Source organism: Dromaius novaehollandiae, chromosome 6, assembly GCF_036370855.1.
Source record: "Dromaius novaehollandiae isolate bDroNov1 chromosome 6, bDroNov1.hap1, whole genome shotgun sequence".
In the NCBI taxonomy this organism is placed as follows: domain Eukaryota; kingdom Metazoa; phylum Chordata; class Aves; order Casuariiformes; family Dromaiidae; genus Dromaius; species Dromaius novaehollandiae.
In genome coordinates, this window is record NC_088103.1 from 33330559 (window position 1) to 33358189 (window position 27631).

At 61.3% G+C, this 27631-nt stretch overlaps 1 protein-coding gene across 5 annotated transcripts; it reads right to left on the minus strand.

Annotated features, from left to right (window-relative positions):
- Positions 1-28: 28 nt before the first annotated feature.
- SEMA4G (semaphorin 4G) lies at positions 29-20554 on the minus strand. 5 transcript variants are annotated; one of them, XM_064514156.1, is made up of 17 exons: positions 20483-20554; positions 10688-10922; positions 7595-7743; positions 7121-7183; positions 6946-7044; positions 5446-5539; positions 5145-5258; positions 4789-4955; positions 4194-4363; positions 3950-4094; positions 3646-3868; positions 3432-3547; positions 3023-3174; positions 2873-2934; positions 1456-2770; positions 1115-1243; positions 29-952 (listed from the first exon to the last, which is right to left on the minus strand). In XM_064514156.1, exons 2-15 carry the CDS (start codon positions 10806-10808, stop codon positions 1905-1907), a joined length of 2541 nt encoding a protein of 846 aa, XP_064370226.1. In that variant the 5' UTR covers positions 10809-10922; positions 20483-20554; the 3' UTR covers positions 29-952; positions 1115-1243; positions 1456-1904. The 5 variants fall into 5 exon arrangements, with proteins under 5 accessions (XP_064370226.1, XP_064370227.1, XP_064370228.1 ...); XM_064514157.1 differs by lacking the exon at positions 20483-20554 and adding an exon at positions 20234-20410; XM_064514158.1 differs by lacking the exon at positions 20483-20554 and adding an exon at positions 18771-19118.
- Positions 20555-27631: the final 7077 nt, after the last annotated feature.

Consider the following 27631-nt stretch of genomic DNA (forward strand, 5'->3'; position numbering starts at 1 on the left):
TGGTGGAGAGACGATGACGCGCCATGCATCCAGACAGAGCCGTGTTTATTGCCCTGGGGGCAGCCCTGGCACCTCCGGGGCTGCGCGGACCAGGGACCAGGCCGAGGGGGCTGGACGCAGCGGGGATGAGGCTGCTGTCTCAGGCACAGGGCTTGGGGGGCACTTCTCCTGCCTTACAGCGAGGTTGCGGGGAGACAGCTCAGGTGTGGGCACCCTGCTGCCTGGGGCCAGGCGTGCCCAGGGCATTCGGAAAACCGAGGCACAGAGCTGAGCAGGGGCATCTGAGCCGACACCTCCCTGCCAGCAAAACGGGGGAAGGCGGGAGCCTGGCTCAGCCCTCCGCCCACGAGGCCTTGCTCCTCTGGGGCACGAGGGCCGGGGGTCCGGCCCACTGCTGACCCGAGGGCTCCTTCCCTGGTCGCGCCGTGGGGCTGGGCTCTGGGCAGCGCCGTGACACTGGAGGTGCCAGGGAGGAACATGTGAGGGCCATGGGCTATCCCGTGTCATCCCCTGTCCCCGGGACATGGGGCACACTTGCCCCCACCGGGACCCCAGGCTGGTGGGGAGGCAGGAGCAGAGCTGGGTGGGGGGGTTTAGGGACAGCGGCTCCCCAGGGTAGCGCCACAGAGAGCAAGAGGCCCCGGGGGAGCCAGGCCCTTCTCCAGGGCTCTTGGGGGCATGTGGGGACCGTCCCCTCCAGCACATCGAAGCGGGGGGGGGGGGGGGGAACAGGGCTGTGCCCAATCCCCCCAGCCCCAGATCTTCCCTGGTGCCACGTGGGAGGGGAGCAGCACGGCCCGGCCAGGACAGTGGTGGTGGGGAACCGCGGGTGCTGGGAGGAGGGACCGCAGCAGGGGATGCACCACGCCACCACGGCTCCTGCGTACATCCAGCTCTGGGGTCTTGCTGCCTGTCGCCACGTCCCGGTCGCTGCCCTCGGGCCGGCGGCACCCTGCAGAGACGGGGCAGGTGGTGCTGCGAGGGGCGCAGGCAGAGCCCCACGCCGGCGGGTGCCCCGGCCCCCAGGCGCAGAGCGGTGCCGCACCCCGACGCCCCAGCGCGTAGTGCCCCAGGGGCTGCGCCACTGCTCGCGGGGCCCTGCCCCACATCTCACCTGGGGCTGCTGCGCCCTCCTTAGAGCGGGCACCGGTGACCTCCCCGCTCGCTTCGCCCATTGCCTGGGCGCCGCCTCCTCACCCCGGCACCGTCCCTCGCTGAACTGTCCTCTCTGGGAGAGGAGACCCTGGAGGGGGAGATGTCACAGAGCGAGCACAGGCTGGCACGGCCCCTTCCCCGCAGCGCCCACAGCGTCGTGGCCAGGGCCCCATCCTGCCAGCGCCATACTGCGGGGCTGAGCCCTGGACAGGGGCTGCTGCCGAAAAGCAGCGTGGATCGCGCTCCTCCCCAAACGCCACCGGTGCCGCCCCAAAGCTCCCATCCCCGCTCCTCACTCACCTCTCACCAGCCATCCGGCTCCGGCACTCGTGCTCTGAGGGCTGGCGGACACCCGAAGGGGCAGGCGGAGTCCACACACGTGGGACAGGGTCTCTCTCACCTGGACAGACAGACGGACGGAAACCCTCCCCCCCTCCCCGTATCCACCTTCAGCCCGGCTCCGGCTCTGGCTCCTGCCTCCAGCTGGTGACCGCCATCGGTGGGTTTTTATACATAAATAGAGCTCCAAAATTTAAATAGAGTCTTCTTTTTTCTTTCCTTTGTACAGCGAGTCTCAAAAGTGAGTGAAAAGCCAAAGGAACCGCCGAGCCTGGGCCTGGCCTGGCGCTTCGCTTTAGGAGGTAGTTTTGCCTGAGTCTCGTAACACTGCTGGCAAGGGTGGGGAGAAGGGGCCGGGGTGAGGGCTGGAGGGTCCCGGGGGGCCAGGGATGCCGGGGCCCCCCCAGCCCCTACACGGAGCTCTCGTCCAGCTTCTCCACCAGCTGCGAGTGTTTCCGCTTCTCCAGGATCTTGCTGAGCTCCTCGGTGAAGGAGGCGCTGTACAGCGGCGAGGCCAGTGGCTCCTCCTGCTGCTGCAGCAGCATGTAGCTGTTGCCGTTCATCTTGCGCAGCATGTTGGGCAGGGTGCCCACGCCGTTGGTGAGCTCGGAGGGCAGCGGCGGGGGTGGCGGGGGCACCGCGGCCGGCGGCTCCTTGGCCGGGGACGCTGCGGCCGTGGGGGCCTCGCCGGGGATGATTTGCAAGCAGCCGTCGGGGTAGGCGAGCCCATCCTCGTCTTCGTCGTCCTCCTCCTCCTCTGCCCCGCCACGGCCTTTGCGGAGGCAGTTGGCCGAGACGGTCTGGAGCTCCACGCTGGAGGGCCGCAGCTCCCCCAGGATGTACTTGCCCTTGCGCTTCTGCAGGCAGGACACGTAGAGGAGGACGGCACTGAGCACTGTGCACAGCCCCACCAAGATGGTGATGGCGGAGACGTAGACAACCTTCATGTCGCCAGCCGCCTGGCTGGCGGCGTGGGGCCAAGGTGGTGGCGTGGCGGCGGCGCGGGGCAGCTCGGGCAGCACGGTGAGGCTGTAGGTGGCCAACAGCATCCGGAGGCCCCGCTCCTCGCCGTAGCAGCGGTACTCGCCGCTGTGCTCAGGCAGCGTGTCTGTCACCAGCAGCCCATCCACCCCCACACGCAGGCGCTCCTGCCCCGCGCCCGGCACCTCCGTGCCGTTCAGCAGCCACACGGCCCGTGCCAGGTTGGAGCGCTGGTCGCAGGGCAGCAGCACGTCGTCACCCCGCAGCACCGTCCGGTTTTTCCGTGGCAGGGAGGCTGTGGGGAGAGACAGCATTGCACCAGGGGATGGCACGGCCCCAAAACGAGACCGTCGACCCGGACACAGCCCCCCATGACCCCAGGGAGGCGCGGACTCACCCCGCGCGGTGCTGCTCCGGCATCCCTCGTTGCCGTGCTGCACGTCCTGCACCAGCGCCGTGCTGCGGGACGGGACGGGGCGGGCATCAGCAGCACAGCGGCTGGCCAGGCGACGCACCCCATGGCCAGCCCCAGCCCCCGAGGCCCTACCTGTCCGCCGAGGCCGTCTCACGGCAGGCCTGGCCGTCCCAGGCACAGTAGGGGTCGCGGGCCAGGATGCAGTCGTAGCATGAGGCGTAGCGGGCGCAGGCGGCCAGGGGCACCTGCAGGATCCCGCTGGCCGCCCCCACGTACAGGCTCCTCTAGAAGAGGAGGGAGAAAGGGCTGGCTCACGGCATTGCCCACTGCCCCAGCGAGAGACTGGCCAGGCCGTGGGGCACCTCACGGCGTCCGGATGCCCCCCAGCGCTGAGCCCTGCCCAACGGCGCAGGGACCCCGATTCAGACCAGTGCCAGCGCCTCCAGCAGGGAGGCTGGTCCCAGCGCCGCTCCATTGGGCTCTTTGTAACACATGGGCCCCGGATGTGTCCCCGTCCCCTCCCGCTTCGGCTGCCCCTCACCTGGGTGCGGGAGATCACCAGGGTCTCCACGGGCTGGGGATCCCCGAACACTTGCACCTCCTCGATGATGTGAATGCTGGAGCCCAGCACCACGGCCTTGTGGATCCAGCCATCCCCTGGAGGGCAGAGCAGGGTGAGGAACCACCTTCCCCCCAAACTTCTCCCCCCTGGCACCGCGCCGAGCAGAGACCCTGCAAACTCAGCCTGCACTCACCCGTCCCCATGAAGAGCACGTCGTAGGAGCGCCCGTCGAGGGCCCGCACTCTGTCCACCGCCAGCCGGCTGTACACCACATTCTTCTTCACCAGCAGCGGCTCCCCACCGGCCGGCTGCACCTCCTCGAACATGAGCGGGTGCAGCTTCACGAAGTCCAGCACGCTGTTGGGCAGGTCCTGCGAGGAGTTGTAGCCCTTCCTGCGGGAGTGGTCCGTGATGCACTGCCCGGGGGAGACACCGATCAGGGGGGACAGGGCTGCCGCGTGCCCTTGCCCTCCCGCCCCGCCGCCCCGGGCACTCACAGAGCCAGGCCGGGGCTCAGGCACCCGGCCATCGTAGCGGGACCACTTGCGGGCTGAGTCCTGGTACTCCATGTAGGGGCCCTCGAAGGCTCGCTGCACCTCAGAGATGCTGTAGCGGCACACGGCTGAGGCCTCCATGGTCCTCCTGGGGGACGGAGCACGACGTGAGACATGCAGATGGCATCCACCCTTAACATGCCACCATGGTCCCCATCTGCACATCCGCTATTGGGCTCCTGCTCACCACTGGGCTGAGAGGGTGAAGGCAGCGTAGAAGACGGTGCTGGGCCAGCCGCCTCCGTCCAGGCTGCACACGCTGCGCAGCACCTCGTAGTAGGGGATGTAGCAGACCAGACGGGCTTTCATGAAGGACGTCCACTTACGCTGCAGGATCTTCTTCCCGCCCAGGTCGCTCTGCAAGGGCGGAGAGGGGCCGTTGGCCGTTGGCTGCAGCCGGTGCCCCTCTCCGTCCCACCACCGTGTTGCGCTCAGCTCTTCCCGCGGTGCCTGGGGAGCACTGACGGAGGGGGAGCGCTCACCCTAGGGTTGAGCAGGGAGACCTCACAGCGTTTTGCTCACCAGGGCTGTTTGCCAGCCCTGTCACGAGGAGGATGCCAGTGCCGGGGGGCTTCCCAAGAGATGGAGCCTCCCGTGCACCTGCTGCAATCCCACTGGAGCAGGGAAGGACCAGGGCTGAGAGCCGGAGACCGACTTAAGACGGAGGGATGAAACGAGCCAAGCTGTAGTTTTCCCTTGGGGCGGGCGTCCCGCTCGGCCTGTGCCTTGGTTTCCCCTGAGGGTGCCAGGAGGGGCCAGCCCTTCCTCCCCAGCGTCCCTACCTTGCACACGCGGGCCACCCGGGCCACCCGGGCCGCCTGGCTCTTGTCGAGGAAGGACGTGGTCTCCTCGCCAGCCCGCTCCGTGAAGAAGTAGTAGATCTTGTCGTCGTCACCCACGGGGCTGTCCCGGCTCTCACGGACCAGCACGGAGGCCACGAACTCGGCGTCTGGGGGATGCCGAGACAGAGATTGGACCTGCCGCGGGGGTCTGTGCCCAGGTGCCTCCCTGCCTCAGTTTCCCCTTGCAGCAGGCCAGGTGGGACGAGCCCAGGACACCCCAGGACGCTTCCCCCGCCTCCACCCCAAGGCGATGGGCACCCACGACGCCGGTCCCGGCGGGGATGGGGACAGCTCACCGTTCAGCCAGTGCAATGGGGACTCCTCTGTCTTCAGCGGCCGCTGGTGCAGGTTCCTCCTGATATCGGGGAGGCTCCGAAACTCGTAGCGCGTGGCCGTGTACAAGCCGCCGTCTGGGCAGGGCAGAGACCCGTGAGTGGGGCCCTGGCCCGTGCGCCACGGGGATGGCACGGACCGCCCGAAAGCAGCCACCAACCGCGTGCCCCAGTGGGAGGAGGAGGAAAGAGCAGTCGGGGGCCCGGGGACAGGCTCGGTGGCACCCCAGCTGTCACCGCCAGGCCTGGGGAAGGTGCCGCTTACCCACGATGAGGCCGGTGTAGCCGCGGGAGGGGTCGTAGGGGCATTTCTCCTTGCCTTCCTCGAAGTGGGATGGTAACGTGAACCTGTCGGCATCCTGGTGGGACAGGGGACCCCGTGAGCCAGGAGGGGACCTGGTGAGCCAGGAGGCTCAGCCCCACGTACCCCCGCCTGTGCCAGGGCCAGGCTCTCTGCGGGGGCTGCCAGCAGGGACAAGGCAATGCCATGGCCATACCGGGCAAGACAGACCCCTCCCAGTACCACGGTGGGTGTTCCCGGGCCGGCCTGGGCTCAGGGACCCTCCGGAGCTGGGATGGGGACAGCAGGATCCAACAGGATCCCAGGACAGCCCTACACGGCCCCATCGCCTGCCACGGCTTTGCCCTCCCTGGCAAGCCCATCCCTGGCCCCGTCACCCCGGTCCCAGGAGGGACGTGGGCGAAGGGCAGCTGAGTCACTGCGGGACTGAGGCAGCCACTGCGCGGGGGTTAAAGTCTCGCCACGGAGGGACATGGTGTCCTGCCATGAGTCACGGCCCCATGGCCGGACCCTTGGGCTGGCCCAGGAAATCCCCAGGGCAGGGACGGCTGCGTCAGCCCCAGCACCCAACACCGTCACCAGCGCGCTCGCCATGGCCACCAGCCAGTCCCCGAGGGGACTCGATGGCGAGCCAGGGGGCCAAGGACTGCTTTGGGCAGGGATCTCGTGACCCACCAGCCTGGCACCACCCCCCAGCCTCAGCCTGGGGACACGCTGGGTCACTGGGGCCCCAGGGACATGCGGGAGCCGGCGCAGCTGGCGGGACACCCAGCGCGAAGGGGATGGCCACGCGGGCACATCGCGGCCCCGGCGATCCCGCGTACCCAGCACGGCCCCGACCGACTGCCCGGCCCGGCTGTCGCTCTGGGGTCAGAGTCCAACATGCCGGCAGGGCTGGGCTGGGGACGCTTGGATGTCCGTCTGCGTCATGGCGGCTGCACCCCGGGCGCCCGCTGCCCCAGCCCTGCCTCACCTGGCGCCCGGGGGCGCTTGTCCGCCCCAGAGTCGCGGCACGCGGGGAGGGCAGGGATCTGTGCGGGGAGGGCAGGGATCTGGGCGACGGCACCGAAGCCCCAGCACTGCCCCCGCGGCCAGGATGCCCCAAGCCCCGGGTTCCCCGCCCTCCTCGCCCACGGCAAGCCTCTGCCGTCCCCGCTCTTGCCATCCCCATCCGGAGCCCGGACTGCGCAGGGAGCAGGCGACAGCCCGGATTTCCAGCAAAGCAAGGGAAAGGCAATGACGGAGGCACTGTTTCCAAGGGGTCTAATGCTCCACGGGCCCTTTGCAGAGCTTTTCCCCTCCAGGCTCCTCCAGCAGGAGCCCGCCGGGTGCTGGGCAAGGTGGCGCAGGGCTGAAACGGCGCGGGGCCGCGGTTTGGGGGCGGCAGGAAAGGCCGAGGGCTCGGTGACCTGGGGGCAGGGGGGCGACAGCACGGGGAGGCCGGAGCCGGCCCCGCGCACTCACGATGGAGGTGCAGAGCGGGTGGAAGGCATATGTCCCGCAGGCGTACAGGTGCGTGCTGTTCAGCCGCTGCAGGAACCGCACGTGGTTGAAGCACTCGGTCTGTGGAGGGGGAGGACGAGCGTTACCAGCCAGGACGGGCGCCGGCGGCCCCTCCTCGCCCCGTGGCCGGCTCTACCTTGTTGTTCTTGCCCTTCTGCAGGCAGTCCATCTGCTTCTCCGGAGATGCTTCCCAGTGGATCTGCAACGGGAAGAGGGGCTGTCGCGCCCTGAACCCTGTCGGCACCCCTCCGCGAGGGGGACTGAGACCTCATGAATGGCGAGACTGTGAGTCCAGGGCAACGGGATTTGGAAAGGCTTAAGGAATCCAAACCATCAGCCCTTTCCCCAGATTGCAATGAGCTTCTTGGGCTGCCCTGACACCGCGCAACTCCACGTGTCCCATGGGGATGGCGGGGGACAGCTCGTCCTAGGGATGGATGTGGGGAGCCTGAGGACTGGGAGGAGACGGGCCGGCACGGCTGGGGGCAGTGGCAGCGTGGGGGCAACAGCGCCGGGGAAAGGGGCAGAGGCTGAGGGAGAAGGGCAAAGCACGTGCAAGGAGACCCGGGGGACCGATTTGGGGACAAGGGAGGGGGAAGGCCCCGCTCACCATCCGGTGCGAGCCGTCCGCCACGTCGCTGGAGTTGAGGGCGAAGATGGCCCCCCGGGCGCCCACGTAGAGGACACCACGCTCGTCCTCCAGCAGCAGCGTGGTGTAGTTCAGGGTGCGGGTGCTGAAGCGCCGCACGCCGGAGAGCTCTGGGCAGGGGAGGAGAGAGGAGGGCTGCGGCTGGCCCTGAGCGTCAGGGCTCAGCCTGGCCGGGACAGGAGGACGCCGGACATGCAAAGCCGGGCAGCAGCAGCCCGGCTGCAATCTCTCCCATGAAGCTTTCACGCGCCCCATCACAGGCGCTGCACAGCTCGACGGGGAAGGAGACGCCCCACGATGGTGCAGAGCGGGCCTGGGAACGAAAACCTCTTCTGGGGGGAAAGGTTCAAAGCGGTTTTCTCTGCAAAGCATTCAGAAGCAGACCCACTTCCCTTCCTGTTTTCTCTCCAAACACATCTGTTTTCCTCCCTGAACCTCTACTGAAAGCGCTCACTAGGGTGTTAGCAAACACTTCGCACTCAATGGCAGAGGTCTAGGTGAGAGAGAAAACAGCAGCATGGTGAGAAACTGAACTTTTTCTCCTGCAAAATACAGTGAAGTCTATTGTTTTCCCCCATCAGAAACAAGACAGCTTTTACTGAGGTCTGGGAGATCCCACCCCAGCCTGAACGAGGAAGATTAACGGATGTTTGGGTGCTTTGAAGGTACGCGCCAAGCGTTATCGGGCAGACGGTGCTGGATGCCAGCAATTACGGCAGGAGTAAAGAAAGCGAGGAAGGTTTGGTAGGGGGTGGAAGGCACTAATTGCTTTTGGGCTCAGAGTGGAAAATTCTCCCATTAATTAAAGTCGCAGTCCAGACTCCAGAGCTGTGAGCATCTGTGTCCAGCAAGGACCTGCCGCGCTGCTTAGCAAACTGCAAGAGGAAGCGAAAACAAGCCCGTGGGGACCCTCTGGGCAGAGCAAGGTCTAGAACGAACCCAACCAGCCCAAAGGGAAGGATGCAAAAAACTGAACCAAAACTGCAGTGAAACCCAGCCACAGGGAGAAGGAGCAGGGGCTGCCTGGACCTGCCGTTACGCTGCGCCTTCTCTTCGAGCCAAAGTCACCCCAAGTCCCTCCTCGGCACAGCCCTGGACAATGGCCCGGCCCCAGCCACCCCTCCAGGTCCCGGCACAGGTCCTGCTCACTCTGTGACTCGTGACCCAGCCGCTCCTGGATGGAGGGGTCCAAGCCAGGCTCGGACCTTCCCTGAGAAAATCCCGAGGGCCCAGGACTGCAGACACAGCCGGGGGGGAATTACTCCTCCTCGGCTCCAGGGGAGAGAGAGCTGGAGCCAAAGGCGGCATCGCCTGGGGGAAGAAGGATCCTCCTCCTCCTCCTCCTCCTGCAAGTGGTGACCATCTCCCATCGACTGCTGAGGCCGGAAAGGCTGTGCAGCTCCCCGCGGATGGGCTGTGAGAGCTGCTTGGCCCCGGCTCTCCACGGGCTGCTCCTCCAGTTCGAACCATGGGAAGGAAAAGGGAAGTGGAAGGGAAAACACGAGGGGTGAAGCGGGAAAGCCCCGGCCAGATCTTCCATCCCCTCCCTCATCTGCACCGACCAAGCCGACTGCTCCCTCCTGAATGACCCTCAGCCACAAGCTTGTGCCCTGACCCAACCTCCGCAGCTCGCAGGGGATGCAGCATCTCTGCAAGGGGGCAGCCCAGAGGGGACAGCGAGGTGATGGTATCCCCCAGCTCTGCTGAGGCAATGGCACAGGCAAACTGGGCTGTCAGGCTTAAATAGCAAGGCTGGAGAAGCCGCTCGGCCACCTGAGGCATAACCACACTGCAGGACTTGTTGCCACAGGAGATGCTGGAGGCCAAGAACCCAACCAAAGATAGGCAAAATCAAGGAAGAAAACTTACTGAAGACTATTAAAACCATGACGGATGGATGCCCAGGTGCAACGCCCAGCTCAGGAAGTCTTTAAAGTGCTGATGGCAAGGTGCACCCCATGCATGCACTTGTCCCTGTGCCCTTGTCCCCTCCTCGCTGTTGGAGAGATGCCACCAGGCTGGGCAGACCCACCAGGCTGGGCAGACCCAGCAGAGCCATTCCCCACCTGTCCACCCTTTGGGGCTCAGGGCACATCAACTCTGGGCACCCAACACGAGACAGCTGGAGAGGCTCCAATTTCTGAAACTCAAGGGACTGAAGGCTGCCCGATAGCCTTCCCACCGTGGTCAGTCTCCCATCCTGTGCACCGGGCAATGCTTAGGCTGATGAAGGCTAAACACAGTCACGATGCACCAAATACCTTGCAGGAAAGACCCCAAGTCTCACCTGCCACCACCAACACCCACGCGCCCCCGCCAAGCCTATGGCACTGCCCCCACGCATCCCAACTGCACTGGCGCTTGGATGCCTGGCCAGGAAGCAAAGCCCATGGTCATCTCAGCTGCAGGCACCAGCATCATTCACGCTGTGCTTCCTCCTGCCTCCACGCCATCACCACCCAGCACACCTGTACGGAGTCACAACCATCCCTTCGGAGCAGTCCACCCTCCTGCTCTGCCATGGGGGAGAAGTTAAGACCTAACTTTTAAAGACCTTACTCTTTAAAACTGTCCCATCTTTTTTAGATAAGTCCAAAAAGAGGGAAAAATGACATTCAGGGTGTGTTTTTCCTCCCGACTTGCTTGGAGACTCCCATCAGCTCTTCTCTTGGGCCAGCATCCCACCATCCCTGCTGGACTGGCTCCGCTCTGAGGGACCAGCCAAGAGCGCCTGGCGCTGGCAGGCGAATTTCCCCCACTGCAAAGCAGCCCTTCCGGGCACTTCCCAGACACCTGAGTTCAATCATCCAGCCTGCCCGCCGGCGACGTCCGCACCGCGGGGCTGCCCCAGCTCACGGACACCCGGCACAGCCCCTGCCGGCCAAACAGGGCGAGATGCCCCCTGCAAAGGGACGGGACCTCAGGAGGTCTCAGGTCCCAGAGGCAGCACCGAGCCAGTCAGATCTTGAAAACCATCAAGGATGGAGACGCCACCACCTCTCCCAGTCCAGCCCTCATGGGGAAAAAGAGAGGACACTCCGTGCGTGCTCTTACCGTCAAAGGTGACCGTCATCCTGGGAGTGGCGTCCAGGTCGGTGGCTGAGCGCCGCGATGGGTAGCCGATCACCGCTGTCACGAAGAGGGCCGTCAGGAGCTGGGCTGTACCTCCGCTCATCTTCCCCAGCCCCTGGTGAGGGCAGCTGCCGAGCCCGCTGCTGCCGGGCTGCGGAAGCGGGTCCTGGGGCCAGGCTCACCAGCTGCCCAGCATGGGTCTGGCCACTGAGCGCTCCTGAAACGCAGAGCACCAGGTCAGATGCCCCGCTCGCTGCAAGCCGACGGGCTTGGGAAAGAGCGGGTCGAGCGTTGGTGAGGCTTGAGGCAGCACCCGGCACCGGGGAGGAGGAGAGGAGAGCAGCCCCTGCGCTGCCAAATCCAGCCCCCGGCGAGTGCAGCACCACAAGTATTTCCTCCAAGGTCTGCTCTAGCCTTCTCCTTCCTTTGCTCCAGCCGTTTCTGTGCCCGGCTTGTCCCGGCCAGGGCACCAGGGCAGGTCGGAGGAAACCCTCTGGTGGGGCGCCACACTGGGTGCCTTGGTCACCCCAGTCCCGCTCCCCAGGGGCACCTGCTGCGGGAAGGGCAGGCAGCTCCCGGGGAGCCGCAGGGTCTGCTCCTTCCCCGAAGGCGCCCGGATGGGATTTACACGTGTCCAGGCAAGCCAAACGCCCTGCAGCCCCTTCGGGGAGCGAGAAGCCAGACAGGGAAGAAAGGAAAGCCCCAAAATTGCAGAGAATAGCTCTCTTCGCCTCACCGCTGAAAGAGCCCAGGTGTTTTCAGTTTTCCAGCCTCCTCCTGCAGAGCCCGGGGAAACAGACTCCTCTGTCACAGAGGAAAAGCCCTCATGTCGGAAGTGCCCTGGGTTTTTTGGGGAGGACTCACATCTCCGGAGTCCCCCCCCGAAATCAGCAATCCCTTGAGGACGTTTCAGATCCCGAGCGGCAACACAGGGCAAAGGAAAACTGATACAGGAGCCATTTGGCATCTTCACCGAGTCTTCTCCAGAGAGAGTGGCTTTTTGTTTGTTTGTTTGTTTTTTCCTCCCAGTGTTTTTCCACTAGATTTCAGTTTCTCTTTCATCACAGCTGCCTTGAAGTTGAGCATCCACCTCAGATGCAGCTCCAGGGAGAAAACCCTGGCCAAAACCATGTAACGGCTGCCAACCGGATCTACTCCTGCAAATCCCACCTACTCCAGCCGCCCCTGCTCCAGCGGGAGGCGCAAAACCACTGTGCCTGGCGGGAGATGGGCTGAGCATCACCGGTGCGGGTACCGCTCAGCATCCCTCCAGATGGCCGCCAGGAAAAGTGGCCGGTGAGCGCAGCCGGGGCCAGGGCATCTTCCCCATGGAGCCAGCTGGGAAAGCCATTGCCCTCAGCAAAGCTTGGAGGAGCTGGGCATCAACAGCCATCGCCATGCCATAAACCTGACTGGTGTCTTCTCGACATCTGATTCGAGCTGGCGCTGAACAACCCCCCGGTCCCCTCGTGGCCACATCGTCCGAAGCCCAGCGCAGCGACACCCACTCCAGCAACAGTGGCCCGTTAATTTTGAAAGCGCTGATGAGGAACGAGACAGCCGGGAAACTCTGGCTAGGAGACCTCCCCATAAAGCAACCAGCGCTGATGTGCTTGCTTAGTGGCCTTTTATATATATATATATATATATATATATATATATATATTTATATATAAAAAAAAATCAAATACCTAGCCCTTCAGAAAAGCTGTTCAAACACGCTTGCTGCAGACGGTTTCCCTAAAGCAAATACCTCCCCGGGCTGCTGACAGAGGGGAGTTCAAAACCAAACCAAGCGAAAGCTAACAGGGCTTTCAGGCCAAGCCGGGCACAAAACGCGGGCGTGCGTTTTCCGGCAATGAAACCGTCCCCGCTTCCTGAGGGGGCTCCAGCACGGAGCGAGGATCGCTCTGTCTCTGGCCGGCAAATGAGCCCTGCGCTTCGCTTGCTGCCGCCGGCCGGGGCGAGGGGGCAGTGGGGCCACGAGCACTCTGGCAAATGCCGCCCCCATCTAAAATTTAACCAGCATGAGCACAGAGCCAGAGCAGGAAAAAAATAAATAAATAAATAAAATAAAACGTAAGGCCCACGCGGGGCTGGCAGGAGGGCAGGGGCCACCGCCTCCCCTGCCGTTGGGGCTGGGCTGTCCTCCTTCCCCCGGAGCAGCTACGCCCATTCCCAAAGGCTCCTTTGCCCGAGATCAGATGTAACTTTGTCCTAAAGGACAATTAATCAGTGAGCTGTAAGAGCCGGTTAATGTTTCACTCGAAGGGAAGGGCTGCTCCCGGCTGGGTTTGGTGTTGTTTTCTTTTTCTGTTTGTTTTTTTTAACCCCGGGATGGAGAGAAAGAGCAGGAGGGTGTCGAAACCACCTTTCACCCCACTCGAAATTGCTGCCCGGTGCGGGAAGAAAATGTCCGGGAAAAGCCCCCCCCCCCGCTGCCGAGGCGCCACCACCGATGCCGAAGGACGGGGAATGGCCGCACGGGGAAACCGGATCCCCGGGCCCAGAGCCGGCTCGCGCGTCCCTGAGCAGCAAGGGTTAACGCCAGCCTGCTGCAGCGATGCTCTAATTGCTATTGAATCCTTCACCTTTCCTCCAAGCCCAAAGATAAAAGATCAGGCAAAAAAAAAAAAAAAAAAAAACCTAACAACAACACGAAACGTCTGTCAGCGCTCTGGAGAGGAGCCGCGAGGAGTTTACGGTGTGCAGGTCCGTAAACCTGTGTGCAGGATTGGGGCCGTTCCCACCGGCGCCGGGTGGCTGCAGCCCCTGCCGCCCGGGCTCCCGCCCCACGGTGTGCTCCTCCCGCAAACCCAGCGGGGAAACCGAGGCGCGGGGCCGGGAGGGGGTCTTCTCGCCCCCAGCATGGCTGCCATTTCAGAAAGCGACCTTTGCTTTGCAATTTTAAAGGAAAGGTGGCAGAAAGGATCAAGGCGCCAGGTGAAACCACCTGCATCGCGCCGAGCATCCATCCCCGCTCCTGTGGCAGCTCGGAGGGACCCACGTGGGTCGCCCCGAGGTTGCAGCTAAAACGGCCCAACCTGCTCACAGGTGAACACATGCGGCCCCGGCCGGTTTTTGCAGCACACGTTTCCCCTCCAGTGCTGCCTCTGCAGCTCCCAATTCCCTCCAGGCTGCTCTTGCAATTGCACCAAATCCTCCACAAACCGCTCATTTTCAGAGCAACCACAGTGCAAAAAAATTTTTTTAAAGAGAGAAAGGGGGTTATTTGCCCAGCACAGCCAGGACACCGAGACGTCAGCCCGGGGCCTGAGGGTGTTGGGGACCCGATTTCCCGAACTGGCCCGTGCTGGGCAACAAGACGCCTGAGCACTGCCTGGGAAAGGCACGTTTTTCTAAGCAACGGATGCGTTTGAACCGCCTGGCCACAGGCGTGGGAAGGAGCGAGTGCAACACAAGAAAAGCCAAGCCATGAAGCAAGCAGCAGACCTGCGGCCAGCTGCAGCCGCCAAGCGCTCGGTTGCCCCGCGGAGCCGGCAGACCTGGGTTTGGGGAGGGCCGAAAAATGCTGTGAGATGCTGCAGCGCGTGGCAAGCGCTGCCGAATGGAGGTTGCCAGGCAACTTTAATTCAGGCTCTTCCTAACTTCCAAGACTTCTTTGCCTTCGCTACGGAGCCCGACAAGCCGGTTATAAACCACCTGCAAGGCCGGCTGCGGCGCCCGGCTGGGGGGCCGGGTCGAGCGTGGGGAAAGCGCTGCAGGGACGGGCACCCGAGGGTGCCGGCGCCCTGCGGGGCGCGAGAGCCATGACGAGCCGCGTTTCCCAGCCAAGGTGACACGCTGGGGCCTTGGCCAGGGATCCCACGAGGGGGATCAGCGCGGGACCGCTCCACCGGACGGAGGTTGCTCAACAAACAGGGACCTTCTCTGTGCTCCTCTCTGAGTGATTGCAGCTTATTTTGAGCAGCTTTTTTTCAACAAAATCCAGCTCAACCCTGAGGCGCTCGAGCCGCGCCGTGTGCAGGCTGTGACGATGCAGGCAGCTCACATATTCCTACTTTGCAGCAAAGAGGCCCGATGCTAAATCTGCAGCCTGTCTGCCAGGCAGCAAAATAAGCGAGCAAAAGCTCCCCCAAGCCCGGTGGCGGCTGGGAGGCGGCGGGAGAGAAGGAGGCAGCTCGTTTTTAAAGCACCCAAGAGAGATGTCAGCTGCTGGGAGGAGAGGGGGGGAGAAGCCCGAGGCTTTTCTCCCTCTTTAACTGCAGGATGGCTCCATATGCCAACATGCCAATGGGAAAGCTCCGGGCATGGGAGGGAGGGAGGCAGTGGGTGATCAAAATGAGCGGAAAGTGCTGCATCTTCTGCAAAATCACAGGGCGCCCACCAGCAGCACCCCCACCTCGGCCCTTCCCAGCGTAGCCCTGAACAGCAGGCCGGGAAGCAGGACGCTCTCGCCCAGCCGTAAATCACAGCCCGACAGCGCTGAAGCTGGGGCTGGGGTTGCGGAGCCATGGGCTGCCGGCGCAGGAGGGCAGCGGGGCCTGGCAGACCGTGGGAACTGGCTCTCCCTGGCACGGCACGGCCCTTCATCCGGCTGCTGGCAGAGCCCAGCGCATCCGGCGGAGGAGCACGCGGAGCTCGGATCCTGCAAACGTCACCGGGGGGAGAGAGGCAGGGGGAGGAGGCGCTGAGACGCAGAAGGAGCAAAGCGATGGACGAGAGAGCAAAGAGGGTCAGTTTGGGATGCGGGACTTTTTAAGGGGCAGTCAGTGCCGATGTGCATCCCACAGAGCCAGATGTCTAAACAGCCTCACAAAGACGAGCTGCTGCATGAGCAATAAGACTAACGAAACCCAAGTTCCCGCAGATTTGCCCCTCTGCTCTCCCAAAACCAAGCCTCCATCCCGGCTTCCCGCAGCAGCCCCCTGCCAAACAGCAGGAATTGCAGCATCACTGCTGCTCCCCGTTTGGAGAAGCTCATGAGAACTTGCTCCTCTCCCCCATGAGGCTGGGTTTGCTTCAGGGCAAGAGGTTCAGAAAGGGCTGCTGGGGGGCGATGGGCAGCCGGGCAGGGGCGGTGCGGCACTCACGTCCCCGCGGGCAGCTGCCAAACCCCTGCTCTGCCTCCGCGCATGGCGAGCCCTCCCCGCAGCTTGCGGTTCACACACAGCACTTGGGGGCCTGCGAGGGCGACGGGGCCGCTGTGGCTCTGCCTGCCCCACGGCCGCAGACGCCCCGGCGCAGCGAGCCCGCAAGCCCAGCGGCGACCGGCAAGCAAAACCTGAAGCTGACAAGCATGCGGTGGCCTGACTCTGACTTCATCCCCTGTAAACCCTCCTCTACTTCCCCGGCACGAAGGCGGGATCCCAGGGCGTGCAGCACCTCGGGACACGGCGCAGGCAGGGGGGGAGGCCCAAGCTCTGCTGCTTGCCGGTGGACAGACAGATGGACAGCCGGACGGACAGCTGGATGGACAGACAGCCGGACAGCCCTGCAGCATCATGGCTGAGCTTCCCAGCGAGGGGGCGTTCACGGCTGCTTTCACCCTCGTGGTAACGCGCTGGATGCAATCTGCAGCTCAGCCTTAAAAGGATTTGTGGCTGAAGCATGTTGTTTCCACAGCAGAAGCGGGAGAATAATTTTGGAATTAAACTCCCAGGAACAATTAAAAAGAAAAAAAAGAAAGGGGGGGGGAAACAAAGTTTAAAGGGGCATCTCTGCAGCAGCGCTTCCCACGCACATCCTCATTCAGATTTCGGGAAGCGCTGGTGAATCGAAACCGGCTCGCCTGTCCCCGCCGCCGCAGTTACATGTCACTGGGCCTGTACAATGCCCCGCAAAGAATTAACCTCGGTGTTTGTGCAGAGCCGGTTTGTCTTCCAGCTTCTTTCCGAAGCCAGGTTTGAGTTTCAAAGACGTTTCTTGGCAGCGCCCACGGTTCCCACCACCAGCGCACCGGAGCTCCTGCAGACCGGGCGGGCGGCTGCCCCTCAGCCTGGCAGAGCCCCCCTGGCGAGGGCGGACCCAGGCAGGCTGAGGTCCCCGGACGACTCCGGGTCACATCGGACGCTGTGGCAATTGCTGGAGCCGAACCAATCTCACCCTCTTTGAATCCAGGGCTTTGAACTGCAAGCCCATGCCTCTCCGTTTTATTTATTCAAAAGATAAACTGTTTTCTTCTCAAACGTCCAGCAAAAACATGATGGGAACATTTTTATTGGTTCCAGCTTTAATGATCTTGTTTTCTTCCGTTTCCCTCCAACTAAACTTCAGCTCTGGGGTCAAACCCAATTCAACGTGCTCTTTAACTCTGCATTCAAAGCTGCACGTTGCAAGATTTGCACCCACCGTGAAACCCCGAAGTCCAAGCCCTGACAGAGCATCTGCCTTTTCTAAAATTACATGTATAAACACAGCTTTGCTGCGCAGAAATCAGACCCCAACTTCATCTGCAGGGGCTTGGCTTTGCAACAGGAAAATCAGCGTGCTCCTTAACTCCATCAGGTGTGGAGAACCGGGGTGGCCGCTCCGAGGGCTGAGCGCGCCTGGGGAGGCGCCTGGGGAGGCCCTGGGGTGGGGGGGGGGGGAAGGAGGAGGTGGTTTAGGCAGAGGATTCGCACGCTGGCAAGTTTGGCAGGGCCCTTGTCACGGCAAGGCCCGGGCCCTCATAAAACCCAGGGAGCGGTGACAGAAACAGCCGCGGCCGGCGCACACAGGGATGTGGCAGCACGTGCACCCTGGGCAGAGCCGCCCCTCGCTGCCACTGCCACCTGGGGGGCTTTTCCAGCAGGGAAAAGTCAGAAAAAAAAAAAACCCCCACGCATAGGGACGGTCACCCCGCGAGGCGTCGGATGGGGCCAGCAGGGAAGGGTGGCACGGGAAGCCCCCAGAGCTCGCTGCATTCCTGCCGGGGAAAGCGGCGAAAGGCTCAAGTGGGTGCTGGGAAGGGGGGGGGGACACAAAGCCCTCCTTCACCCAAGCAGAAAAGGTTGCTCCCCCCCCGGCCCCCCGCCAGCCAGTTGCAACACAAAAACAACTCTGAAGCGGAGATACGGATCACAGAGCGCTGCCCCTTGCCCCCGGAGGCAGAGTGAGCCAAGCCCAAGTGGGCGAAGCAGAGACGCGTCACCCGGGACACCCGCGTAATGCAGGCCAGGGCACCCAGCCTGGACCCAAGTGTGGCGACGCGCGTTTAGCCCCCGTCTGCCCTGGCAGCAGTGAGGGGGGGAGAGGAGCAGCAAACGCTGAAGGCAGAGGTAGACCAGCTGGCCCAAGCCCCAGCGTTGCTGTTATTCATGATTTCCCTGCCCCTGAGGGAAGCTGCGCTCCTCATCCATTTGGGGCAGCCTTTGTCTCCTGCAACCCCCAACCCCCCCCAACACCACCCCCCCAGTCCCCCTCCAGGCTGCCTCCAAAGGCTCTGCTTCCCCTGAAGCATCAGCCCCAGCTGTGGCCCGCTGCCCCCATGCCCCACGGCCCCACTCCCCACGGCCTCGGCAGGTGCCACAGCGCCCCGGCTATGTGCCCGGGCCCTAACCCCGGCCCGCCAGCCCCACAGCGCAGCGGCACCCAACAGCCTGCTCCCCAAGCGCGGGAGCTGCTTCAGACGCAGGGCCCCAGCCCCAGCTGCCCCAGGCTCAGGCCACAGTGAGGCAGGTCCCTGCTCCTCCTTCCCTAGACCCAGCACCCAGCACCTGCCCCTGGACCCAGCACCTAGACCCGGGATCCAGCACCCAGAGCCTGGACCCAGCACCCAGACCCTGCCCCCGGACTCAGCACCCAGAGCCTGGACCCAGCACCCAGACCCTGCCCCTGGACTCAGCACCCAGAGCCTGACCCCGCACCCAGCACCTGCACCCAGACCGAGGACCCAGCACCCAGACCCTGACCCTGACCCTGGACTCAGCACCAAGACCCAGCACTCAGACCCCGCCCCTAGACCCAGCACCCAGACGCAGCACCCAGCACCCGGACGCAGCACCCAGCACCCGGACCCCGCCTCCGGACCCAGCACTGCGGACCCAGCACCCCAAATGCTACCTGCACAGCCAGATCCGCACCCCGCCAGCGCCGTCCCCGCTCGCTGCTCCCCACCACTTGCCTGCGGCGCGGCGCGGCGGCTCGGCAGGTGCGGGCCGGCCTGGCTCGGCTCGGCTCGGCTCGGCTCGGCGCGGCGCGGCGCGGCGCGGCGCGGCCCGGGACTGAGTCGCCCCGGCGCAGCTCGGCTGTGCGCGGCCCCGCTGCCGCCGCCGGCAGGGCCCGCGCCGCTCCGCACAGCGGCGATCCCTGGCGGCCGCGCGCGGCGCAGCACCGCGCCGGGCTGCGGGGGCCGTGGGGGGCGGGTGCGGGACAGGCGAGGGGATGGGGGAGACCGGGCTGTGGGGCGCGGGGGGGCTGGGTGCGGAGAGCAGGCGGGCAGGGTGGTGAGTGCCCGAGAGCGGGAGGCACGGCGGGCGGCGGGGGGCCGTGTCTCGCCGGGGCCCGGAGCAGCGCTTCCCGGCGGCTGGGGCAGTCCCCCACTCGCCTCGTGTTCCTGCGAAATTGCTGCTGCTGCTGCTTCTCAAGTTACTCAAGAGCGAAAAGCAAAACTACGGCACGGTCGGCGGAGAGGAGCGAGGCCCGGCCGCGCCGTGACCCCGCTTCCCGCTGGCGGCCTGGGCTCCGTGCACGCACGCAACCAGCATCGCTGGCCTGGGCGGCCCCATCCTGCAGCCCCGCGTCCCGGCGGCGGCACCCGTCTCGACGTGGGGCCCTGCCGCCTGCCCCGCAAATCTTGGGAGGGAGGAAGGGCAGAAAACACTTGCAAGGGGGAGAGAGGATGGTGCAGCGTTTCCTTCACCAGAGCAACGATGGGCAGAGCTGCCTCCTTGCAGCCAGAAATCCCTGGGCGCCCCAGCCCTGGGCTCCAGCACCATGCGAGAGCACCAGCACTGCGCACGTGGGCCGAGCTGGGGGCTTGCACTCAACCCAAGCACCCAGGGACAGGGGAGTTTAGGCCGAAGGCCCAAAGACCTGCTTGCCCCTTGCAGGGACGGGGAGGCAGAGGGCTAGTGACCAGCTGGTGGCTATGAGAAAGGTGTTCCCGGGAGCTGTACGCACCCCGGCTCCGTGAGGTAGCGCCCCCCGCGCGTTGTGCTTGCAGCAGGGCCACCAAGCTGGTTCTGCGACGCTCCGCCGCGTCTCCCGTCTCCCCCAGCGCGCCGTGGCCCTCGGCTTCCCGTGCTGCGAACCGGCCCGGCTCCCCGGGCCTCCCCTTTACCCTCCTATTAGCGCATGCCTTTCCCTTTAGTCTGCCTTCAGCCTAGGTGGAAACGTGTTTGGAAACACGGGCAGGGAGTCATTTCTCCAGGGCCCCGCGCAGATCCCTGGCGTCCCGCGGCTCCTCCCCGCGCCGCAGGAGCTGCCAGGTTCGGGCCTGCGATCGCTCCCTCTCCCAAGCTTTCCAGCCGCCCCGCACGGCAGGGGCAAGCCCGAAAGCGCGGCCCAAAGCACGGCGTTTAATCAGCAGGTCGTATCTAGGGCAACTGGGAACCGGCCGGAGGGGGGGGCGGAGAGCTGCCGTACCTGTGCTGGGCAGCTTATCGCGCCCGCCTCGCTTCGCCAGGCCTCCTGGAGCCACCGCTGCGGCGGCGCATGGCTGGACGGCGGTCACAGAGCCGTGCCGTCCCCTCCGGATGGGGAGCGCGAGGGGAGGAGGCCCCCGCTGTGGGACGGCCCTTCCCAGCACCCGGCTCCCGCAAAGCCATCGCGCACAGCAGCCGCCCGCCCCCCGGCTAAGCAGAGACCCGGAGAGCCGAGCGAGATGCTGCCCACCTCATCCAGCGCTCTCCGTCCTCCCTCCCTACATCCTCGCACGCTTCGGCGGCTGATTATTGTTTCCTCTTGTCCCTGGGCAAAACCAGCATGTCTCCTCCTCCTCCTCCTCCTCCCCCCTCCTCGCCTCTCCACCCCATGCAAAATTTTTAGGGGCTAAAATGAACCGGCACGCGCAGTTACTGGGTTGCTGATGTGCCGTGATGTGCAGTGCTGCCTGCCAGGTCCGGGCAGCCGAGGCAGCCGCTGGCCTCCCGCACGGCTGGGGGCTGAGTGCGGCGCGGGGCTGCGCTGGTGCTGGCGAGGAGCTGCCGGAGCCCGCTGCATCCGACACCGCGTGTTTACAGGCCCGAACTTGTGAGGCTTTAATTAACTAACACAAGTCAGCGGCAGCTGAAAACGCATCTATCTCCAGAGCCTCCGCTTGCGCTGCTGCCCCTGTGAGATTATCTGCAGGAATTTAGGGCCCCACTAGCTGAAAGACCAGGCCTTTGCTTTTATTTATAATAAATAAAATTATTATTTATTTAGTGGGAGGGAGACAAAGCGAGCCCGGTCGCTCTTCCTGCGCCAAGCGTCTCCCGTCCTGCAGAGCAGCGCTGCCGAGCGGAAAGGCCTGCAGCTCACTGCAGCTCACTGATGCCGGCTAGCGGGGCTGAATCCAGGCATGGCTCCCACGTTTCGCTCAGTACCACGTCCCCCATCCCAGCCTGGATGACGTGAGCCATCACGACACAGCCTCGGACCTGGGCGCTCCCGCACGCCCCTGCTCCCGCTGCTGGGGAATAGCTCTGCCCGGGAAAGGGTTTTAATTATGCATCGCGGTGGCATAAATACAAACAAATAAGCAGCTTAGCGGGATCGAATAACCGCCAGCATTAAATTGGAAATAAGCTGGCTGTGTAATTAGGGAGTCCCTCGACTGGCAGCACGCGCGGCTGGCAGGGGGGCACGATCCGACTGGGAAAGACACGAGGAGCCGCATTCCTCCTGGATGCGGGGCTGGCTCCCGTGGGGCACCCAGGCCACCAGAGCAGGGCAGAATCCCTTGTTTTGCCGGGATAACCGAGGCCACCCACCTCTCTGGGTCACCAGTGCGTCCTTTCCATCCCATCCATCCCTCCAAACCGCGGCTGCAAAGCAGCCCTGCGTCACGAGCCAGAGCAGCACCACGCCGGGGGCTCGGCGGTTCTTCTGCCGGAGGGGACAGGCTCACGCAAGGACCAGGCTTTGGACTCGGCAGCGCTGCGTTCAGAGCAGCAAAGCTGCCGGGCGATGCCTCGAGCCGGGCAGCAGCGCGCAGCGCCTCCCAGCAGCCAAGCACGAGCTTGTCAAACTGGGCTCATTTCTTGCGAGTGCTGTGGACAAATCAAGCCAAGCGTGACGCTCCTCGAATTAACCTCGGGAAAAATATTCCAGCGGGCACAGAGCATTAAAGGCTTGGGATCCTTTTCCCTTCGAGCAAACTTTCCAATCCACTGTTTCTTTGGGCCAAGAGCCAGCAAGGAAAATCACAGTGGCAGAATTTGCCTGAGAAAGTTGTAACGAGATGAAAAAGGCAGGGGCAGGCCAGGAGCCGGTGGCGGAGCAAGGCCTCGCCGCCGCGGCTGCGGGGTGCACTCAGGGCTTGCTTTCTTTTGGAGACGGGACTTTTCCCCCCGCTCCGTAGAGCTACTGCCCCAATTTCCCAATGGATCAGCTGCTGTGTGTCCCTGCTGTTTGGGAGTGGAAATTGGGATGTTTTGCCCAGGGCAATCTGTAGACGAAGGCTGCCAGGTGACAAGAGCCGCGGTGCCAGCACGGATTTGCTCAGGAAAGCAGCAGCGGAGTCACAGCAGCCTCCGATTTGTTCCCGCAGCTGCTGCAGGAGATGCGCGGGAGCCCGTGGACAGCGCTTCCCCGGCCTTGGCTCCCCCACAGGCAAGGGGAGCCGCGCGCGGCTGGCGGGACGGCCGGGGCAGGCCGATGCGGGATGCTTCTCGGGGAAGTGGCTGCGGACACCGCAGCTGAGGCCGCCTGAGGAGCGACGCCTGGCTCCGTCGCGGGGTGAAGCTGCCAGGACCAGCTGGACGGACACAGCGCGCGGCCCTGAGTCAGGCCGCCCGCGGCGGGCAGCAGCGTGGGAGGCAGCATGGGGACAGGACCGGCGACCCAACATCAAAAACTGGGGGGAAGAGACGGGATGGAAGGAGAAGCAGGGCCACGGGCGGCTCTGGCGGAGCAGGAAATTCCTGCCTCCCGAGACCCGCGCAACCTCTTTGCAGCCCTTCCAGCCAAAAGCAGGATTCGGCATGCACCGCCCTCTGAAGTGCTCGTTCCCAGGCACAGGCACCAAGACGCTGCCATCGACACTATTTAAGGAGAAACAACATAAGCGACACAGTAAATAACCCTGCGAGCACCGGCAGGCTGTTGGCAACCAAAGCCGAGCGCACACATCACCCTTAATGGTATCTCTGCAGCTCTGACACTTTGATAGGAGCAAGGGCGTGCGGGAAGAGGGGGAGCTTCCAAAATTTATGAGCGAGGTTTTAAAAATACATCCACATCCTTCCAAACCCGGAGATGGTGAAGGAGAGGGACTTAAAAGCTGCCTGCAGAAACGAATGCGAACTCTGCGCCTGCCTCTAGAAAGGGGAATCTGGGAGACCTGCATGGTCGATGCTGCGAACGGGGTCCCCACTGGGAGCATTTTGCAAGTCACAGATATCCGTGCCACGCATTACAAGTCTCCTGTGAAATAAAAGGTAGAGCTAACAAATTAAGCCTTGAAATCCCTCCAGCCCTATGGTAATGTCAACCTTAATAGAGACAGAATTTGGACTGTCGCCTCAATCTCATGGCTTCCCCCCCCCGCATCCCTAACCTCCTACTGATCTATGCCGTTAGAGTCCCCCAGCCACATTCGGAAACACACTCCTTTGTGCAAAGAAAAAGAGCTGCTATGTGTAATTTCACTGAAACATCTCTACTGCAGGGAATTACATATCAAATAATACAGCCAAATGAACGTCAGGAATAACTGCCGCGATATCAGTCCTTGGTCTTTGCAGACGGACTGTCCCCCAGCAGGGTGCGGTGGAAAAAGCAGCTGAAAAATGTACCAATCGTTAAAAACACTTAAAAGTAATTTAGCCTGAGTGACAACGATGCTCAAAGCAAGTATTTGCCTGCAGAGACAAAATGAGCAATTTCAATCTTGTCTTTTGTTTTAGTTTTCTTCAAAGTCGGATGGCTGGAAAAACGCTGAGCAGACCACATTGGCAATGCAGCCCTCACGCTGCAGCACGGGCATTGCCCGGGGAGCAGCTCCGCGAACTTCCCGAATGCACCCGGACATCGTGCTCCCACCTGGATCTGCAAGGATCCAAATGGACGAGGAATATGGTCCCCAGGGCCACCGCGCATCTCTGCTGAGTTGCAATGCCATTTAGGATGATGTTTTTGCCATGGAAACGTCTCCCTCCTAACAACAGATCTATCAGCTTGTGTCCCAAAAGCAGCCCAGCATTCATTAAGTGGTAATTTTTGCTTCCCCGTGATGGAGACTGGAGTCGGCCTTTGGAACCTTTTCCCTTAACCTCTGGGTCAACCCACCAAAAGCACCATGTGCCCAAGGCTCCTCTCAAGTCTGCTCTGTAAGGAGATTATTGATGGGATATAGTTACACATAGCAGTTCGAATGCCCGGTGCTTTAGGTGATATTATGCAACTCTTCTGCTCATTTCTGTGGGTACTCAACCTTGCTCCAAACTTAGAAGTCAATGAAATTTCTCTGCAGCCTTTAGCAATTGCTTTGCCTCTTGCTGGTACCTTCTCCTAGTACCTTTCAAAGCGGTTAATGTACTCTGAAGCTTGATTTTTCTGCCCCCTACATAACTGGATTTTGGGAAGCTGTGGTAAGATGCCTTGCAACCAGTTTTTGTCCTTCTGTGTTTTTACACCAGGCTGCGTTCACATCCTGGTATTTTAGCACATCTCCTATTAGGAGACTTTATAAATAGCACCTTTAAGAGTCAGCTGAATTTCTTTGATTCATGTTTCTACATATCCATACAGCTATTTTACCTTTATTAAAAAGAAAAAGAGGGAGCTATTAAAAAGGGCAGTGCAAAGCCAGCACACCAAATGCCAGGGCTGGGTTAATAACCTATGCATTACCTCACAAAAACCTAGGCTGTCTGGAGCCAGCCACTGCTACCCCAAAAGGGTGACTCAGTTCTTCATCAGTCAGAAAAGTGCAGCTCTGTGCAGACTCCCGCACATCCCTTTTGGACAGCCCTTAAGAGGAAGGGTCTGGCGTCAGCCCTGCACGGAGGTTGACCTGTCTTGGTTCACACCCTGGGAGCAGGCTCGTGCCAGCCTCCTCTGCTGTGCTTTCCTGGGCCATTTCGCCGTGTGCATGCAGCTGCATGGTCGGCCCCAGGCCAACCCTCCTTCCCAGCCACAGCTGCATTTATATGCTTCAGGGAAAGTGTGAAATATGAATACTGATAAATTGATCTCATGTGAAGGCTGTTCACTTCTCATGACCAGACGAGTACATCGCGTCCCCCCGTGCCTGCTCCAGCAACGTCACTAAGCTGCTCCTTTGCAAGGACGCTGCCAAGGCGAGGGTGCAGACGTTTGCAAGACACCCGTTATGATCATTTATTCCTGTCGTTTCTGACCCTCAAGGTAAGAAGAACACTGTAGCACCGCAGGCAGGAAACAACAAGCTTTGTAGGTCATATCAGTGTGTAAAGTACCATTAGCAACCACAGCACAAAGCAGGAACAATACTCCCTTTATTCCACCATATACTTCAATACCATTTAAATACATGTGAACAGTTATTTGTGGACAGGGCTTGTGTGACATGTCTACTTAGGAACACAGGACTAAAATGGAGCAAGAGCAGTAAGTTTATCTCGCCTATAAACAAGCCAGAATAACCACAGCACAGATAGGCTTAATGACTTGTCCAGGGGATCCTGGGCAAAAGAACAGCAGGGAAATCATTGTAAATCTGACGCTCACAGATTTATGCGTCGTCCATTAAACCGCAGCTGCAAAACACAAGTCCTTTCCTGCCATCCTCCTCTCTCTGAAGGACAGCAGGGCAGGAAAACATCACAGGACTCAAAGATTGGAAAAGGACCTTCAAGAACCAATTGGATCATCTCTGAAAACTAGCAAACAGTCAACCTTGATAGCGTTCCTTAAATCCTTTCAGCAAATAATGACATTGATTGCCAAAAATTATCTGATAATGCAAAGCCAGTGAGAGACACACAGCGAGTCATCATCTTCCAAGCATATTTAACTCCCTTTTGTCTGCATTGACAAAAGCCACACTCTTAGCTGGAGCAGGGTGAGGTTGCCCCAAGAGGCACATCAGACACAGCAACCACAGAGAGAAAACACTGAGTTTTGCTCTTAAGGTACAACAGAAGAAGAATTAAAAAAAGAAACCAAAACTCCTCACGTGCCCTTATTTTCACTTCTCCAACAGACAAAAACATCTGACCGATGGGGGGGAGGGGAGAGGAAGAAGTTCTTTTTTGGTGTTTCTTTGGGTTTTATTGAGTTCTGCTGGAAATCCTGAACCATAAGGCTTCTTATTGTTTTTCAGTCTCTCTTACAGTGTCATTAAAGATCAAAAAACTCCCTGGGTTTTCCTCAGTGACACATAGCATTTGATCCCATACACCTCACCAGGTTCCTCTGACCAAGGGCTTGCGTGCAACACCTTCAAGAGTAAGTTCTGTCTCAGGAACGGAAGGAGGGAGACAATCATGAACATGATGGTGAGTCTGGGAACTGTGAGGGATCACATGACATGAAAGGCCTCAACAGCCAATTTAAAATATAAAGGCAGCCCACCGCATCTGACCAAAAGCCCAGCATCTTGGAGGGGTATGATAACAGGACAAATGTGTGGGGATGCCTCCCCAGCACGTTCTCTCATCCCCCAGGGATCTGCAGTTTGAAACCTTCTGTTGACAACACTTTGTATTTTGTAGACCTTGATGGATTTTTCTGCCATCAAATACTTTCTAACCCTTTAAGCTTTTAGCATCCACAGCTTCCTGAGGCAAGGTCCACCGCTCTGCTGTCTCCTTTTGTTTGCCTCGAGCCTTCCTGCTAATAAAAGAACTAGACAGTCTGAAGTCAAATTACAGAGCAGCACTGAATAACTACTATTTACCCTTTTTCAGGCCATTTGATTTTACAGCTTTCCATCTTCCTCCCTCACGTTACACTTATTATCTACTTCCAGGCTGAAGAGACCTAGCCTACTTAGGCGACTGCAATTTGCTTTACTCACATCCCCCCCCCCACCCCCCCCCACCCCCGACACACACAGGTTCCCTCCCAAAGGAATAAACCTGCCTCTGCGATATAGTCTGCGCTTTAACCATGCCTCAAACCACTTTTCAACAGGATACAGACAGCTGAAATACCCCAGCTGGCGTACTTAAGGATACTTACGGGCGCCTCGTGGGTCCACCTGCATGAGAACACTGCCCGGCTCAGCAGGAGAGGAGAGCCCGTATCCCCAGCAGCAAATACATGCTGCAGCATCCGAGGTTACTGTCAGTTCCAAACTAGAAGTGTCATCTCCAAGATGACTGCCATGCTCATGCCTGCCAAGCTCGTAATTATGAGGACAGCTGACACAGTTTCTCAGCAAACTGCACTTGTGCTGCAGGAGGAAACAGAATGAGGGCAAGAGAAAAATGGGCTACAGGAGAAGATCAACTGGAATGAAAAGCACGTTGTGCTGTGCAAACTCCATCACAACAGCGCTGGAGCCCAAATACTGAAAAAACAGGTTAGTACACAGGGGAGGCAGGAAACGTTCATCAAACGTGTACGAGGAGCGAGATACAGTGCAGCAGCTGCTAAGCAGCTCTCATCTGCCAGGCCTTTCCCCACAGCTTGGGTTAAGGCAAAGTATACAGATTCACAGTTTCCAAGCATGCAAATCAATGGATCTATGCAAGAGCCTGAATGATGCTGTCTGAAGAGCCCACAGCTGCCCTGCACGATTTACACTGCCTTTACAAAAGCCTGGAGTGTGACTATAACAGGAAACTTAGTGCCTAGCCATCCCCTCCCCACCACCAAGCCTGACAACTTTATGCTATTATTTTTATTCTAACC